General features: G+C 41.3%; 1 protein-coding gene across 1 annotated transcript; it reads left to right on the forward strand.

Moving 5' to 3' along the window:
* Positions 1-12518: 12518 nt before the first annotated feature.
* hspb3 (heat shock protein, alpha-crystallin-related, b3) lies at positions 12519-15900 on the forward strand. Its single transcript, XM_073064405.1, has one exon. It carries the CDS (start codon positions 12635-12637, stop codon positions 13058-13060), a length of 426 nt encoding a protein of 141 aa, XP_072920506.1. The 5' UTR covers positions 12519-12634; the 3' UTR covers positions 13061-15900.
* Positions 15901-17249: the final 1349 nt, after the last annotated feature.

Below are 17249 nucleotides of genomic sequence, written 5' to 3' on the forward strand. Positions count from 1 at the left end.
CACTTGTCCAGGTAGACCCATTGTTTCAGCTTGTTCCTGCCCCACTGAACTCATATCCACATACCTTGGCTCTGTTTTATGCCCCCGGTTCAGTCCCTTCCGATCTACATTCATGACACTTCACACGCTCTGGACCTTTCAATGATTTCAAGTTCCCTGGCCCCCATCATCGTACTTTCACTATGGATGTCCAGTCCATATACACCTCCATACCCCATCAGGAAGGCCTCAAAGCTCTTTGATTCTTTCTGGACTCCAGACCCAACCGTTTACTCTCCACCACCACTCTCCTCCATCTGCCAGAACTTGTCCTCACTCTTAATAATTTTTCTTTTGGCTCTTCCGACTTCCTTCAAACAGAAGGTGTAGCCATGGGCACTCACATGAGTCTCAGCTGTACCTGCCTTTTTGTCAGCTATGTGGAGCAGTCTATGTTCCAAGCCTACATTGGCGGTGGCCCCCCCACTTTTCCACACAACATTGACAACTGCATTGGTGCTGCAACACATGGACTATACTCTTCCCGCCCAGTTACTTGGTAAAAATGCTATCGCTTTCTCTCAATTCCTCCGGCTCCACCGTATCTGCTCTCAGGATGAGGATTTTCTTTCCATAACGAAGGAGATGTCCTCTTTTGTCAAAGGAAGAGGCTTCCCTTCCTCCACCATCAACACTGCCCTCAACCACATCTCTTCCATTTCACACACATTTGCTCTTTACCCCATACTCCCACCACCCTACCAGGGATAGGGTTCCTCTTGTCCTCACCTACCACCATCAGCCTCCGTGTCCGGCACATAATTTCCCGGAACTGCTGCCAACTCCAATGGGATCCCACCCCTAAGCACATCTTGCCCCCAATTTCTGCTTTCTGCAGGATCACTCCCTACACGACTCCCTTATCTATTCATCCCTCCCCACTGATCTCCCTCCTGGCACTTATCCTTGCAAACGGAACAAGTGCTGCATCTGCCCCTACATCTCCTCTGTGGTCTCCTTGGTGAGACCCGATGTAGATTGGGAGACCACTTCGCCGAGCACCGACACTCCATCTGCCAGAAGAAGCAGGATCTCCCAGTGGCTGACCATTTTAATTCCACTCCCATTCCCAATCTGATATGTCAATCCATGGCCTCCTCTACTGTTGTTGCAAATGTGGCCACACTGAGGTTGGGGGAACAACACCTTATATTCTGACTGGGTAGCCTCCAACCTGGTGGCGTGAACATTGATTTCTCGAATTTCCGGTAATACCACCCTCCCCTCTTCACCATTCCCCATCCCATTTTCTTTGTCTCACCTTGTCTCCTTGCCTGCCCATTGCCTCCCTCTGGTGCTCCACCCCTCTTCTTTCTTCCGTGGTCTTCTGTCCTCTCCTATCAGACCTCCCCTTCTCTAAGCCCTGTACATCTTTCACCCAATCAACTTCCCAACTCTTTACTCATCCCTCCCCCTGCTGGTTTCACCTAACACGTCGTATTTCTCTCTTGCATCCCCCACTTTTAAAATGTACTCCTCATCCTTTTCTCTTCAGTCCTGCTGAAGGGTTTTGGCCCCAAACACCGACTGTACTTTTTTCCACAGATGCTGCCTGGCCTGCTGAGTTCCTCCAGCATTTTGAGTGTGTTGCTTGGATTTCCAGCATCCTCAGACTTTCTCTTGTTTGCATCAGCTGACCTTTGAGCCTTTCATCTAAAGCGCCTTGTCTATTCTAATATTTTCTAATCTCTCAGTTTGTGTACTATCTTATAAATCTCATTTTCATCTTCTCTAGTTCTTCCCTGAATTTCTTATAATATCGAGACCACTGCTGAAGTGAGTCAACTTACATAGAGCTTTTGAATGCTGTACGAGAGAAGAAAAATCTTCATGCTTTGTTTTTTCCTTTATTCGGTTTGGCATCCTGTGATGTTTTTCAAAACAAATCGTTCATCTGCAGCCCAGGATTCCAGTGCCCAATGCTCTCTGCAATAAAGGCGGCACGGTATGGTGGAATGGAGGATAAAGAGCTGTGCAATTGAAATCCCACCACATCAGGTGGAGAAGTTATTTCAAATTATTACAAACATTCAGAATTAATACACTGAGATGATACAACTATGATATTCAAAAAGCCAATCTGCTTCACTAATATCATCAAAAGAAGCAATCTGCCACCATGGCCTGGTCTGGCCTATCAGTGACTCCAGACACACCTGTTAAGATGGCTTTTACCTGTCCTCTGAAATAACTTAGCAAATTATTCATTTTTGAGAACAACTTGGAACACTAATAACTGCCAACCTTGCCATCAACAGCCACACCCCATAAAAGCATAAACAGTAAGTCAATTCAGTTCCTTACTTTAAATTACTTGTTTCATTTGATGAAGAGTATTTCTGTGCTCTTCTCTGTTGTTAGACCATTTCCAAGTACTGATTGCTTGAACTAACCGGAGTATGAAGACTCTTTGGGTTGCTTCACTTGTTACACTTCCACCCTGAAATTACTTTTTCTTTTTTCTCTTTTTATTTTAACTTTAACAATTTTGTTATAAAAAATTTTTCTTTTTTTTACTGTTTAATTATTTTTGCTTTCTAGCTGACAAATGTGAAAGGGAAATTTAAATTTTAATTGATAACCAAAATTGTGGAAAATATTTTTTTTTTAAAAAGTGTAATGTTTAGTCAAAGCAATAAGTGACTTGGTGTGGTAAAATCAGTATCTTGCAGTCTGAGACTGAGGATCGACTGGGTTTGATTCACTTTTTACAAACAGAAACAATGGGGTGATGCAGTCCGGGCTAATAAGATCTGAGTGCTGTCAGGCGGTAGAGACGTCACTGTTTAACTGCTGAGTAAATGTCAAATTTTCGATTTACTTTTAGAATATAAGAATCTATAGTTTGATTTTGAGTTATTGTTTTAACTATAATTGCACAAGAATGAACTAGTTCAGAGTCCAATGTATTTATAATTTTATTTCCTTATTTTTTGGTTTTGGCTACACAGTCACTGCAGTGAAAATACCGCTCCTGTACTCTGGCGGCTGTGCTGATGATGAACATTTAAAATGGCTCATGCACTGACTTTTGTGTGATTGTGTCATTGCCAGCTGCTCTTATCAAAAATGGTCCACTGTATACAGGGGCCCACTGTATACAGGGGCCTACTGTTTGTTTTTTCTTAGAGAACCTGTTCAGAAGGAATAAACTGACGTACCCACAGTGAACTGAACCTTTCTATCATATTCCTTTCTTAAACTGAATGCTGTGACATCTGCAATAATCAAGTTTTTCATTTTGATGATTGGATTTGAATCTGCTGCTCATTTTCTGCATAGGATTCCAACTGTTATCTGAACAGGATGAAACAGATTGGAACTATGATAAAATTGCCTAACTGAAACACATTTTCAAGCAAACTTAAGAACTTCTGTACAGCAATTCACACCTAGGTGGGAGTAGTGAGAAATGTGCCAGAAAACTCATGCAGTTGGAGAGGGATATTGTGCGTGTTGAAGACTCTGTAAAAACCAAGTAAAAATGTTAACATAGAATATGGGTACGTTTTGTCCTAATGCTATTTGGCCATATATGGTTGCAATCCTTGGGCACAGTGCCCTCTACAGGCAGAATAGATATTGTAGTTATCAAATCAAAATCTGACATTTTAATACAGTAAAAATGTGCCAGGACTTTACACAGGAGTAGAGGTGTATTTGACACTGAGCTGAGCCACATCAGAACATATTAAGACATATATGGAAATCTCTAATTAATGAGGAATGATTTAAGCAGGATCTTAGCAGAGAAAAGAGAGGGATGGAAGTTTAGAGGAGTTCCAGAGCCTGAGAGCTTATCAAGTTCAAAGTAAATTTATTATCAAAGTATGCATATGTCGCCATACACTACCTGAAATTCATTTTTTGAAGGAATTCACAGTAGAACAAAGAAACACGGTAGAATCAGCACACAGGCCAGCAAACAATCAATGTGCAAAAACAAAGATAATTTAAAGGCTGAGGCGTTGTTAATCAGGAGCAAATACAGGCTGGTAAGCACCAGGCTCATGAGTAAACAGAACTGAGTGATAGGCAGCACGTAGGCAGAGAAGTTTTGGAAGAGATTGGGTTTATGGAAAGGGAAAGCTGAAAGACTGGGCAGGAGGGTACTGGAGTCATCATATTTGGAGAGGAATTATTTCCCCAGGGAACAGACTGGTTGGAAAATAAAAGTAATGGTTTTGATGTTCTCAGTATTAAGTTCGAGGATATTTCTGTTCAAAATCTGAAGACCAAAAAGAGAGAGATGTAAGATGGCAGAATGTTTGTAGGATTGGAAGAGGAAGCAGAAGAGTTCAGAGGCAAGATCACAAGTAGCAAGTAAGCCAGCTCACTCAGAGGTCTCGTTCCCAGACTCCCACGATGATCTTTCAAGAGCTCACCACTTTCAAAAGGCCTTTGACCTACTTTTAAAAGTCAGGATACTTAAACATAATTCAAAAGATTTTCATTTAATTAAAAGAAACTAAAAATTGAGAAGTTACTTAAAGAATGTTGTTATTTAAGTGTTAAAAATTAAGAAAAAACATTAAGTGACTTAAAAAAGATAGCTTTTCAATCTAACCCAGCCAGCTGAGAAACAGATGTAGAGAACAGCCAGCTCCTCTGCTCAGGGTGTTTCTGCTTTGCCCTTGGTCTGCACACATCTGTCTAATCCTAGTTTCTTCCCTACCTGCCTGTTGCCAAGTGCAGGTACGGAATTCAGCTGGTGATTACAGCCTCAAAGTCAGCATGAATCAATCCAGTATGTTCAGAGTCGGGAGCTGACGCCGATCCCGACTGCCTTCAGCAAAGTGTTATTGAGTCTTCAAGTAAGAGTTAGGTAGGTTTTTGACAGCATAGGTTATCGTGAGTCAGAGCCTCTCTCTCAAATGAACAATTCACAAAATAGCAAGTCCCCCACCACATTCCCCATGACGTGTCACTGTCATCTGCACCTATATCATGCAGCACTAATGAAAACAAGCTCTGGTTCCACATTAACCTAGGGTGCATGGTAATGATCTAAGGCTGCACCCCAAGTCACTGTGGAACTACTGGGTGGCAAATTCATCCTGCTGAGGGATCTTGGGGAACATAGCAGTAACTGGAAAAGTGTGTTGGGGAACATGGAGAGGGATAGACAACAGCAACAAACTTTGTGAAAAAGACCCCACATCATGAACACTAATTTGTTGCTGTGGTCAGTGAGTGAGATCACTTGAGTAGATTGTTTATTTAGATTGTTCCAGAGAATATTTCCTTCTGACTTAAGTGTGTATAGCAGCAAAATACAAAAGAAAATGCAGAAATGCATATCTTGCTATTTTAATGTAGTTACTTTACTTCGCTTTATCTAAAATTAGTCAACTTATTTCATCAAACTCAACTATGCTTATAATTTACAAGGAAGTCAGGCATGGAAGAAGACTTCCCCTACCTCCCCATGAGTGTCTGCATCCAAAATTTCATTCTCTGCAACTTCTGCCATCTTCAGCTGCTCAATTTGCTCCGTATACAATATCCAGTTATCTCTCGTGCAATCAAAAGCATCTATCTTTCTGAAGTAGCCAGCAATTTCTGCTCTTTTAAAAAATATATTATTATTACATAGTACCCACTGTTTATAAATCTATGAATTTTGTCTATTTTCTGTCTTTTTAACTCAACTGTCTTTCTTTCCCTCTTGTGTAGAAAAAAAACCATGCTGTGCTTTTTTTTGCAGGTAGGTAGTCATTTTGGGTTCATTTAAAACTTACTCATCACCACTGTTATGTTTTATAACTCTAGATTGTCACCATCATGCCTGTGCCAAAGCATTCCACTGCCACAGGCCTGAATGACTTCCGCCCAGTTGCACTCACCCCCATCATTGCAAAGTGCTTTGAGAGACTGGTTCTATCACATCTGAAATCCTGTCTGCCCACTACCCTGGACCCCCATCACTTTGCGTATCGCACCAACAGGTCAACAGAGGATGCCATCTCCACAGCACTTCACTCTGCCCTGACCCACCTGGACAGCCCCAACTCTTACATCAGAATGCTGTTCATTGACTTTAGTTCAGCATTCAATACTGTGATCTCCTTCAAGCTGATCACCAAACTTCACCAGCTTGGTATCAGCTCATCCCTCTGCAACTGGACCTTGGACTTTCTGACTAACAGACTCCAATCTGTTAAATTAGACAATCTCTCCTCCTCCACTCTCACCCTGAACACCAGCGTGCCTCAAGGCTGTGTGCTGAGCCCTCTTCTGTACTCCCTTTTCACCTATGACTGTGTTCCTGTACATGGTTCTAATTCCATAATCAAGTTTGCAGACGACACCACAGTGGTTGGCCTGATCAGAGGGCAAGACGAGACGGCCTACAGGGATGAGGTCCAGCACCTGGCCGCGTGGTGTGCCGACAACAACGTGGCCCTTAACACCCAGAAGACCAAGGAGATCATTGTGGACTTCAGGCATGCTAGGAGCCACACTCACGTCCCCATCTACATCAATGGAGCTGTAGTGGAGCGTGTATCAAACTTCAGATTCCTTGGTGTCCACATTTCTGATGATCTCACCTGGTCCCTGAACTCCTCCATCCTGATCAAAAAGGCGCAACAGCGCCTTTATTTCCTGCGGAGCATCAAGAAGGCTCACCTCTGTCCCAGGATACTGATGGACTTTTACCGCTGTACCATTGAGAGCATACTCACCAACTGCATCTCAGTGTGGTATGGCAATTGTCCCGTGTCGGATCGCAAAGCTGTCTAGCGTGTGGTGAAAACTGCCCAGCGGATTGTTGGCACCCAATTGCCCACCATTGAGAACATCTACCATAAAAGCTGCCTGGGCAGGGTGAAAAACATTATCAAGGAAGCATCCTACCCTAACCATGGAGTTTTTACTCTCCCCCCATCCGGTAGGGGCTACAGGAGCCTCCACTTCTGCACCAGTAGGCTCAGGAAGAGCTTCTTCCCTGAGGCTGTGACCCTGCTGAACCTCACGTCACAGCGCTAAGTACAGTATTGCATCCATATTGTACTGTCTCAGTAATTTTATATTTGTATGCTGTAACACTTTTTATTTGCAGTTATTTTGTAAATAACACTATTCTTTTGCGCTCCTGGTTAGATGCTAATTGCATTTCATTGTCTTTGTATCTGTACTCGGCACAATGACAATAAAGTTGAATCTAATCTAATCTAAAACTAATTGAAAGGAAAACATGTGACGAAACTGCCTGCTTTGTTTTTACTGTAGTAAGGCATGCACATAGAGTATGACGTATGCTGTTATGTATAACCCGTAATGATTTATGTAAACCAATAAACAATGTTTAATCAATCAATGCTGTATATTTACAATTTTACTCAACTGTTACTGGAATATTAAATACATAACAAATTTAGTTTTATTAGACAGTTTACAACCATGGAATTTGTGAAGACTCCAGCCGAAGTTCAAGAAGTCTTATAAATGTCTGAACTGAAAGAAACTGTAGAAGCCCGGAGTTTGTTGGGACACGTCCAATATCTTGATGTTTTTCCCGCATATATTAAATGTGACCATGCTGCTCAGATTAAACAAGGGATGGCATAATGGTTTTGGGAAGAGTCCCAAGAGGTAATGTTTAAAATGCTTAAGTGGTGGTTATTCAGATTCAGGTTCATGTTTGTTTATTTATTTTTATCACACGTACAGTACATCAAAACATACGGGGAAATGCTGCGTTTGTGTTAACAACCAACACAGCCTAAGGATGTGCTGGGGGCCAGCTGCAAGTGCTGCCCCTCATTCCATTGCCAACATAGCATACCCACAGTGGTCAGCAGAACAACACAAGTAACAACAAAAATAACAACACAACGATCAAACAAATCAACAACAGCAAAACAAGGCCCTTTCCTTCCCTCCTATGCACCCACCCACTCATACACAGATAGGCCTCCAAGCCTTGGATAAGCCACCTCCAAGCTTCTGACCTCTCAGACTCGCAGACATTGTACTCCAACTTCCAGTCCCTGGCCAGGGCTTGCAGAAATACAGACCTCCAACCTTTTGACATAGCTCAGGCCCTGACCTCTGGACTCATCAGTGGTTTGACTTAAACCTCTGGCCTTGACCAGAAAAAAAGGATCAGGCATGATTAAATGGCAGAGCAGACTCAATGGGCCGAATGGCCTAATTCTACTCCTATGTCTTAATGTCTTATGGTCTCTGGACTTCAGTGACCTCTAGATATCAACCCCAGGGCTCACCAATCATGGGACTTTGACATCTGGGCCTCAACCTTTGGACTTGCATAGACATCTGACCCTGGGACTTACTGGTGTGGTGGGGGTGTGCAGTTACTGGCCCTTGTGTGTCATGCCCGCATTGACCTCAAACCCAGTACTCACCAACCTGTGGGGGGGGCTCACCAACAGTCGTTTTCAAGGCCCACCAACTTTGCTCATTGACAATGAAGAATCGTTAGTCTTCATCCTCAGTGCTTCCTGATCTGTCTTCCATCCATGGGGATCGCTGGCCTTCGACCACCGACTCCGATCATTGACTTTTGCCCTGACTCTTCATTAATTGTCATTGACCTCTAACTCCACTTCATTCCTATCCCTAAATACTAACCTGACCCTTATCTCCTTCCACTGCCCCAAAAGCTATCCCTACGAACCTAAAAAAAAACAACAAAGTCTGAGCCACGATCAGAAAGGACACCACAGCTTAGCACCATCTTGAGTAACACACGTTCTTAGATATTATAACCTTAAGATAGAGGTAACTTTAAATTGATGTACCTTTGGATGGAGTCACGGTGAGGCAGGATGGACAGTGATGAATACTTTAAGGGCATAAGCAGTATGTGCAACTTGAGAAGGAGCTTTAGTCAGATGTTTGTGAAAGATTGGACCATATATATTAATGGATGGAGCACAGTGATTGTTTAAATGCATCATCGACCATTGAAACTACTAAACAATCCATCTATATTTGAGAGAGTACTGCTGAGATGATATAGGTTTTCTTTAAATATGGAGACCCAAGACTATTAATGCTGGAATCTGGAGACGGGGAATGATAGAACCACTTGTGGAAAGGTTTGAAGGGAATTTAGAAAAAGGGGCTGCTGTTCATCGGACAATAAGATGAGAGATGGTACCAGGTTAGCAGAGGGAGGGTAAGGGAATGGAAAGGTAAAATAGAGACAGAGATTAAATGAGGATGTAGAACCAGATAAGGGAGGTTTAATGGCAGTGGTGGAAGGGCTAGTAAGGTTGAGCCAAAGGAGAAGGAATCCAGGTAGATAGTTGTGTGGGTGGTGGGCAGATAGAAATGGGAATGTTGACCAATGGAAGAGAGAATCTTCAAGGATTGGTAGGAGTGGGAAAAGAACATAGGGGCATAGGTTATCTGAAATTGGAAATCCAATGTTCATATTCTATAAAAAATTGGAAAAGATAGTACAGTCGGCCCTCCTTATCCGTGGATTCTGCATGCGCGGATTCAACCAACCGTAGATCGGGAAAACCTGGAAGTTCTCTCTCCAGCATTCATTGATCATGTACAGACTTTTTTTCTTGTCATTATTCCCTAAACAATACAGTATAACAACTATTTACATTGTATTAGGTACTATAAGTAATCTAGAGATGATTTAAAAGTACAGGCAGTCTACGGGTTATGAACAAGTTCCCTTCCTGAGTCCATCTTTAAGTCGGATTTGCAATCGGAACAAGTACATCCGTATTATTTAGCGTCAGTTAGTCAAATGATTGTCTTAGTATATAGAATATATTTTACCTTTCTATGCATATAAAATATTTAAGAAATGTGTGTATTTCAATAATTAAACCACTGCGTTGCTTAGTAATAATTGCAGCTTTCATTGGGGCAGAACCTTTCACGTGCTCTATTAAAATTGTTCCGATTGTTGACCGACTGTAGCCTGATGCTTTTCCAATGACCGGTGGCACTTCACCTCTTTCCAATCGCTTTATTACTTCCACTTTATTTTCAATCGTGATCGTGATTATTTACGTGAACAGAAACACTGCGGATCCAGAGCTGCGCCGGGCCCTAAAGTCCACCACACTGAGACAGGTTAAATAAGGTTCGGGGTTCCGCTGGGTCCTAAAGACAACCGTATTGGACACAGTTAAATAAGAGACTTGAGCATCTGGGTTTTTTGATATCCGTGGGAGGACCCGGGACCAATCCCCCGCTGATAAGGAGGGACGACTGTATTGACAGACAGATGCGAAGAGCTTACCTACTGGAGGCTAGTGCCTGTATTTCTGCATGTGACCTAGGAAAAACTGATCACTGCCAAACAATTCCAGTTGGGGAAGCTCATAGAACAGTCCAATCTTGTGACTGCAGATCATTTGTCTCAGAAGCAACTGTGGGTCATCATTTAGCAAGGTTGTCTGGAGTATTAGGTAAAAGGCCAGAGTGCTTCCAGCCTTCCTTTTCAATTCTCAGAATGAATTAAGTGTATTAGAAAATCTAATATTCAAGAGACAACAGTGTGGTGACTGCTATGTTCTCATGTCAGTTTCTCACTCAATACTGTGGCATGGAGGGTTATATTCTTGAGATATTTTCCAGTGGCTGACCATAACATCTAAGCGTAAGTAAAATGTTTGAAAGTGTACAATTTCTTTGTCATATCGAAGATCAGTAGGGAAGGGGCATTCTCCGTCAACAGAACTCCACAGCTCAGCCAGGGGCAAAGATTGGTGCTCAGCTGTGTGCTACCTGGCAATACGCTCCTTGTTCCATGAGATCATTACTGTAATTTTATTTGTTTGAAGTCTTAATCTTTAAATACTCTTTTGCTTACATAAATAAGGTCAGTGCTTATTTTACTTGCCTCTTGCTCTCCTTGATGTTTTTGAGACATGGGTTGTCTACCATTGCCTCTGCAAAATTCTCCAAGTGCACTAGCAGAATAAGCATGTCAATATCAGCATCCTCTCCCAGCCCAGAATTAAGGCACCTATTACAATTTGTTGCCCCTGATGGGTAGGCTAAATAATATGCGTGACCAATACCAGATATCCCAAACACTTTATTCCAAGCTCTGACAAAACAAAGAATCACTGAGTGGGAAGATTCACCAATGTTCTGAAGGCCTTCTAGCAAAAAGCATACCGTTCTCAGCAGTGTGTGTGTGAATCCTTGGACCATGACTATTCAAAATGGAGGTGGGATGCCGGTGCAGACTTGGAGCCCATGCATCAGGGACACACAAAAGCACAGCATGAACAAAGGGAGGAGAGCACCTTCTCAGGCTACTTACATGCCGCCTTGTGGTCACATGCACCTGATGGTCCCACATCAGTCACCTTGTAACCACAGAAATGACACAAATCAGTCAATCTCAATCATAAGAGATTGCCTAAGACGAAAGAAGAAAATAATTTTACTGAAATATCTAGACTTCTTTCAAAACACCAGCTATAATGCTTGAAGTAACTTCAGATAATGTTTGCTTGATTGAAATACCAGATACCAATGATGAACCACAACTTGTAGAATATACAATGTGTATTAGAATATGGAGATTTCAACACATTACCTTTATTTCTACAGTCAAATGAAAAGACTGTGAGAGCTATCAACATTATTAAGAGATTTTCATATAATACAATATAATATGTCCAGTAAATCTAAATATTTAACTTGATCGGAATGAGAACTACAGAGGTAGATTGGGTTGTAGTTGCACTACCCACTGCTGATACCTGATTGCCTCTTCAAGGAAGGCTTCCACCAATAGACATGAAGGAGCATCAAGAGTTTTATTATAACTACTTATTTATAATAAACTCGATCCAGAAATACACGTTGAGAAAGAGATTCCCTAAGTGTATAGCATCCTAATAATATGGCATAACAAAAACATATCAAGGCCATCATCTCCTCTCCCCCACTCCAAGCCCATCAATAAATATTGGAACTATACTCTACAGGTCTAAATTAATACTTCTGTTTAACTTCATCATTCATTTAAGAAATTTGCATATGTAATTCACATAGGATGTGATCTAAGTAGATGCATCCTGAGGCCAATGAGAAGCTAGTACAGGTTAATAGCATATTTGTGAATGTTTTCAGGGAGAATGCCTGATTCCAGATTCTCAAGGTTGGAGAAACTGGATTGGTCACTTCATTTTGTTAAAATAGCTGTTGATATGAAGTATGGCAGAGGCACAGCATGAACAAGCCTTCAATAGATAGAGATTAGTAACAATGTAGCAGTAACTAAAAGAGTCACTGAACAGTTTCTCCTCCAACTTGTTTGCAGCAGGAGTTATTTATTTGCTTAGGAAGGACAAATCATATTTGTAGATTAGTTACAATCCAGTGACCATAGGAGCCAAATGTTTGAAATGGCCTACATTCTTTCCAGAGCATTAAAAGGAAATTTGAGTCTCAAGTACAGAAATATTTTGTCTGGAGATAGTGCCCAAAATACCCTTTCTATAAAAGGAAGATTGACTACTTCAAATGAGAAGCTGGAGCATAGAAGCAGCTGCGTAAAGGCTGGCTCAGCTCACGCTTTGCATTTTAATAAAAGGTAAAGTCTAAAATTAAAAGTTTTCTTGTAACATTTAGAACAATGGAAGAGGGAATTGTAAGGCACTGGACTGCTACGCCTGTTCGCTACCAGCACAAGTTAGCAGGACGAGATCTCACAGAATGCAAACTAGATCACTGGCTATTTGCCCTACCAGGTCCAGCAAGAAGAACTGGGAGAGAGAATGAACTTTCTGTCAAAGAAAAGCTGAAGTCGGAATCCACGGAGGCTGCACGGCTATTTCAAATCATGTTGGATGTCGTTCAGTTTCGTCCTGAAGATATCATCATTCAAGTGTTTGAAGGGTGGCTTATCATCAGGGCCCAGCATGGACGAAGAATGGACGAACATGGCTTTATTTCAAGGGGTTTTACAAGGCAGTATCTGCTACCCGATGGTGTGCAGTCAAAAGATCTTTCTGCTATGTTATGTCACGATGGCATTTTGGTAGTAGAAACAAAATCTTAGTTTCTGAAGGATTATAATGTTTTGGAAGTTGTTCATGTTCAATTATTTCATATATTTTATAAGATTTAAAAAGCTTAGTAAGTATACTATTGTAATAATAAGATATTGTGACAAATTATGTAGCCTCATTTAGAGAGAGACTGATAATGATTAAAAACAATAAAAAGGTAATTTGCAACATAATTTGTTATATTAAGGTTATGTTATCATAAACAGTATTTTGGAGAATGAATCTAGAGCACATCTCATTTCAATGTGTAGGGAGATATTTATGTACAGCTATAAGCATTTAGATGGAATGATTGCTCTATACTTTGAAAATGTGGATAATCTCAATTTATCAGCAATGTTTTTACTGAATGGTAATGGTGTAACAAGTATAGGAGAAATGTTTATCGCTTTAGCAGCTCCTTGTGATATCAGAACTGTTCTATAAATATATAGAGGGCTATTGAATGTCAAGTTAATGCATAACCTAATACCAAAGTGGTATTGAATTATTAACACTCGGTCTCTTTAGAGTGCACATGTGTATAGATATAAGCTTGTGAATGATCTGCAAAGCTGAAAAAATAGATTCTTTCAATATATTTCTGAGAATTGCGCTCTAGTTGACATCTCTGACTATTTATTTAAAAGTATAATTTTCTCCGTGATCATTCATTGGCACGTAGAAGCTGGATACACTCCAATTATTAGAACAGTTCATTAATTTGTTTTCGAAATGATCGTTATTGATGGTGGCTAGGCTTGGGAAAGCAAACCCCATGATTGCGTGGGTTTCCTCCGGGAGCTCCAGCTTCCTTCTACATCCCAAAGACTGTATGGGTTAGTAGGTTCATTGGTAACATGGGTGCAGTTGGATGACGCAGGCTCATTAGGCCAGAAGGGCTTGTTACCGTGCTGTATCTCTAAATAAATAAATGGAAACCTTGTCCATTTTCTGCCAAGGTACTTACTGTTTCTAGTATTTTACATTGTACTTTTCTCAAAGCACTTTACACTGTGTATTGTTAATTGTAGTGAAGAATTAGCGCTTTGCACTGGAAGAACAATTAGAATGATGAATTCTCAATGCTTCACATTTTCTCCATGTCAGCGTTAAGGTATTTTTTCCATTAGAAAAGGAAAGAAAGATAATGGTCAAAATTCTGCAGAGGTTTTGAACTCACAACTGGGTAAGGATGACAGATTACCTTCCCTGAAATACACTAATAAATCATTTTGCATTTTATTAGCAATCCAATTCATTGACATCTTACTGGAACAAGATTTTTTTCACTTTGGTAAAATTGAACTCCTATGATAGAATTTATAATGTCTAGATGATAAGTCTAGGTCTCAAGGAAATTGCTTCAGTAAGTTACCGGTAATAACTTACCAACTTCTGAAGGTGCGAAGAATGCATTTATACAAAGAGGGTAAAGAACACCACAAATAAGACAATGCACTAAATAGTCGTAAATTTACAACAATCCTACCACGAGGTTAATGAGAGAGCACTGCTCACATAAAGAGTGAATGCCAATAATGCAGCACAAATAACATTTCCTTCTTTGAAATTCTGGTTAGCAATCTCTAAAGAAACAGTTTACACAATGTAACCTTTATAGATGGGGGCTGTTTAGGGTAAGTGTTGCTAATTAAAAAAAAATCACATCTTAAACAATTGTCATTTTAATTATGTTGAATTATCAACAACATATAAAGTAATATAGTTGATATTAGAAGCCACTTATTATGTAAGTGTTAGCTGCTATAAGATGCCTCTTATTGGTGTCATCTTCAGAAATGGTGGCGGTAAGAGGTGACTCTTTGCGTGCAGCTCCAATTGGAATCATCAAATATCCCTGTTAGGACTACTACAGCTGAAATCCACAATCAAAACCATGGGCACTTTGGTAAGCTACATCATTTTAAGACTTTTAAAAACTCTATCGGTCATCAAGATCAAGGGATTCTGGATGGCAGACCCAGGTCACAAGTGCAATTCCCTTTTAAGAAATTGAAAGTGGGGAAGGTACAATTGAAATGCAGAGGCCTTAGACTCTTACTCCCGACTATCCTGCTGGCAAATGTACGGTCTCTGGTGTTACGAATGTGCCACAAATCTGAGGGGCGAAGGGTACAAAGTAGCCCCCTCCTTTTCGAGAATCACAAGATCGCTATTAATTCGGGTCTGGGACCCAGGAAATGAGAGAGAGACATCCAGAATACACAGGTTTTGGAATGTGTCCTGGCCCCAGAAAGGCTGAACCATTGATAATGACCATTGTCTCTTGGAGACGGAATAGTGTATTGAGTACTGTACTATTCATTGAAGCCCTCAGGGAATGACCAGAGTGGGCTGGTTGAGGGATTGCATCATCCCAACCTGATTGACATCTGAGACCCCGTGAGTAAGGATAAAAGAGGGTCTGGGGAACAACCCCTTTAGACGCATCAGGAGAAACGCTAGAAATCCCGTGACAGCGTTTAATAGCGACAGCCGGTGGGGCCCGCATGCGTCCTTTTCCATTTGCCTAGGAATTGGCGGGCTTACCACGGAAGAACGGCTTAGCTAAAGAAGAGGACACACCAACGAAATTTCGAAGGATCGACATCATAAAAAGGAAAAGCTGGCAAGTTTCTAAAATCTCTCTCTTGACTCCAACCAAACGCTGCAGCCTGAATGAACTGAGTGACTTTTATATTTCCATCGGACAATACATTATCCCTTAAACAACGATAGAGCTTATTTCTTATTGATTATTATTATACCCGCACTTTTAGATTTAGTATTGATGACGTATATTATCTGTATGTTTGCATTGATATTACTTTTGTGTATTTTTACCAATAAATACTGTTAAAAATAGTACCATCAGACTTCAACGGACCTCTCTATCTTTGCTGGTAAGTGACCCAGTTACGGGGTTCGTAACAATGGAAAATAAAACTGATGACCTCAGAGCAAGATTATCATACTAGAGGGACATTGTGGACTGCTGTGTACTTTGCTTTACAGAAACATGGCTCACCTCTGCCATTTCAGATGCAGCACTGCAGCCTGATGGCTTCACCATTCTCCATAAAGACAGGATGGCTTAGTCTCTTAAAGGTATAGGAAGTGTACTTCATGATTAACTCATCATGGTGCACAGACATGATGGTTCTGTCTCAGTGCTTCTCACCTGACCTGGAACATCTAGTGGTCAAGTGTCATCCACTTTATCTTCCAAGGGAGGTTTCCGCCATCATCCTGGTAGCGGTGTACATTCCACCTGAGGCCACCATCAGACAGACACTGGAGAAACTGAGCACTGTAATCAAGAGTCACAAAACTGCCTGGTTCCCTGATGCCTTCCCTATCATTGCAGGAATTTTCATCCAGGCCAGCTTGAAGAAGTTTCTGAAAAACCACTGTCAACAGATCACCTGTGGAACCAGAGGAGCCAACACACTATTCACTACTGCTATACCAACATCAAGAACGTTTACAGTGCCATTCCACACCCACCCTTTGGAAAGTCAGATCACCTGGCTGAACTTCTACTCCCAGCGTTTAGATGTGGACCAAGAAGGTATGGTCAAGGCAGGCGGAGGTGTGCTTACAGAACTGGTTTAAGTTGGTGGACTGAACAATATTCATGGATTCATCTTTGAATCTGAATGAATATGCCTCAGTTGCCACCATCTTCATCAAGATCTCTGTGGAATAATGTGTGCCTTTGAGAGCATACTGGACATGTGCAAACCAAAAGCTGTGGATGAACCAGGAGATCTGTAGTCTGCTAAGAGGTAGATCTGTGGCATTCAAGACCGGTGATCCAGAACTTTACAAGAAGTTCAGGTAAGATGTATAGAAGACTATATTTCAGAATGAGAAAACAATTCTGATTGAAGTTTAAGACAGAACCAGATCCAAGTGAGCTCTGGCAGGGTTTGCAGGCCATTAGTTTCTATAACGCAAAGCCTAAATCGTGAATGGCTGTGATGCTTCACTCCCAGATGAGCTTAAAACCTTTTATGCAAACTTTGAAAGGGAGAATAAAATTACACCTGTGCTAATCCCAGCAGTATCTGGTGACCCTGTAATCTCAGTCTTGGAGGCCAACATCAGAACAGCTTTCATGAGGGTGAAACTTAGGAAGGCATCAGGCCATGATTGTATATCTGGTGGGGCCCTGAAAACCTGCGCCAATCAACT

Source organism: Hemitrygon akajei, chromosome 13 (genome assembly GCF_048418815.1).
Source record: "Hemitrygon akajei chromosome 13, sHemAka1.3, whole genome shotgun sequence".
Taxonomy (NCBI): Eukaryota; Metazoa; Chordata; class Chondrichthyes; order Myliobatiformes; family Dasyatidae; genus Hemitrygon; species Hemitrygon akajei.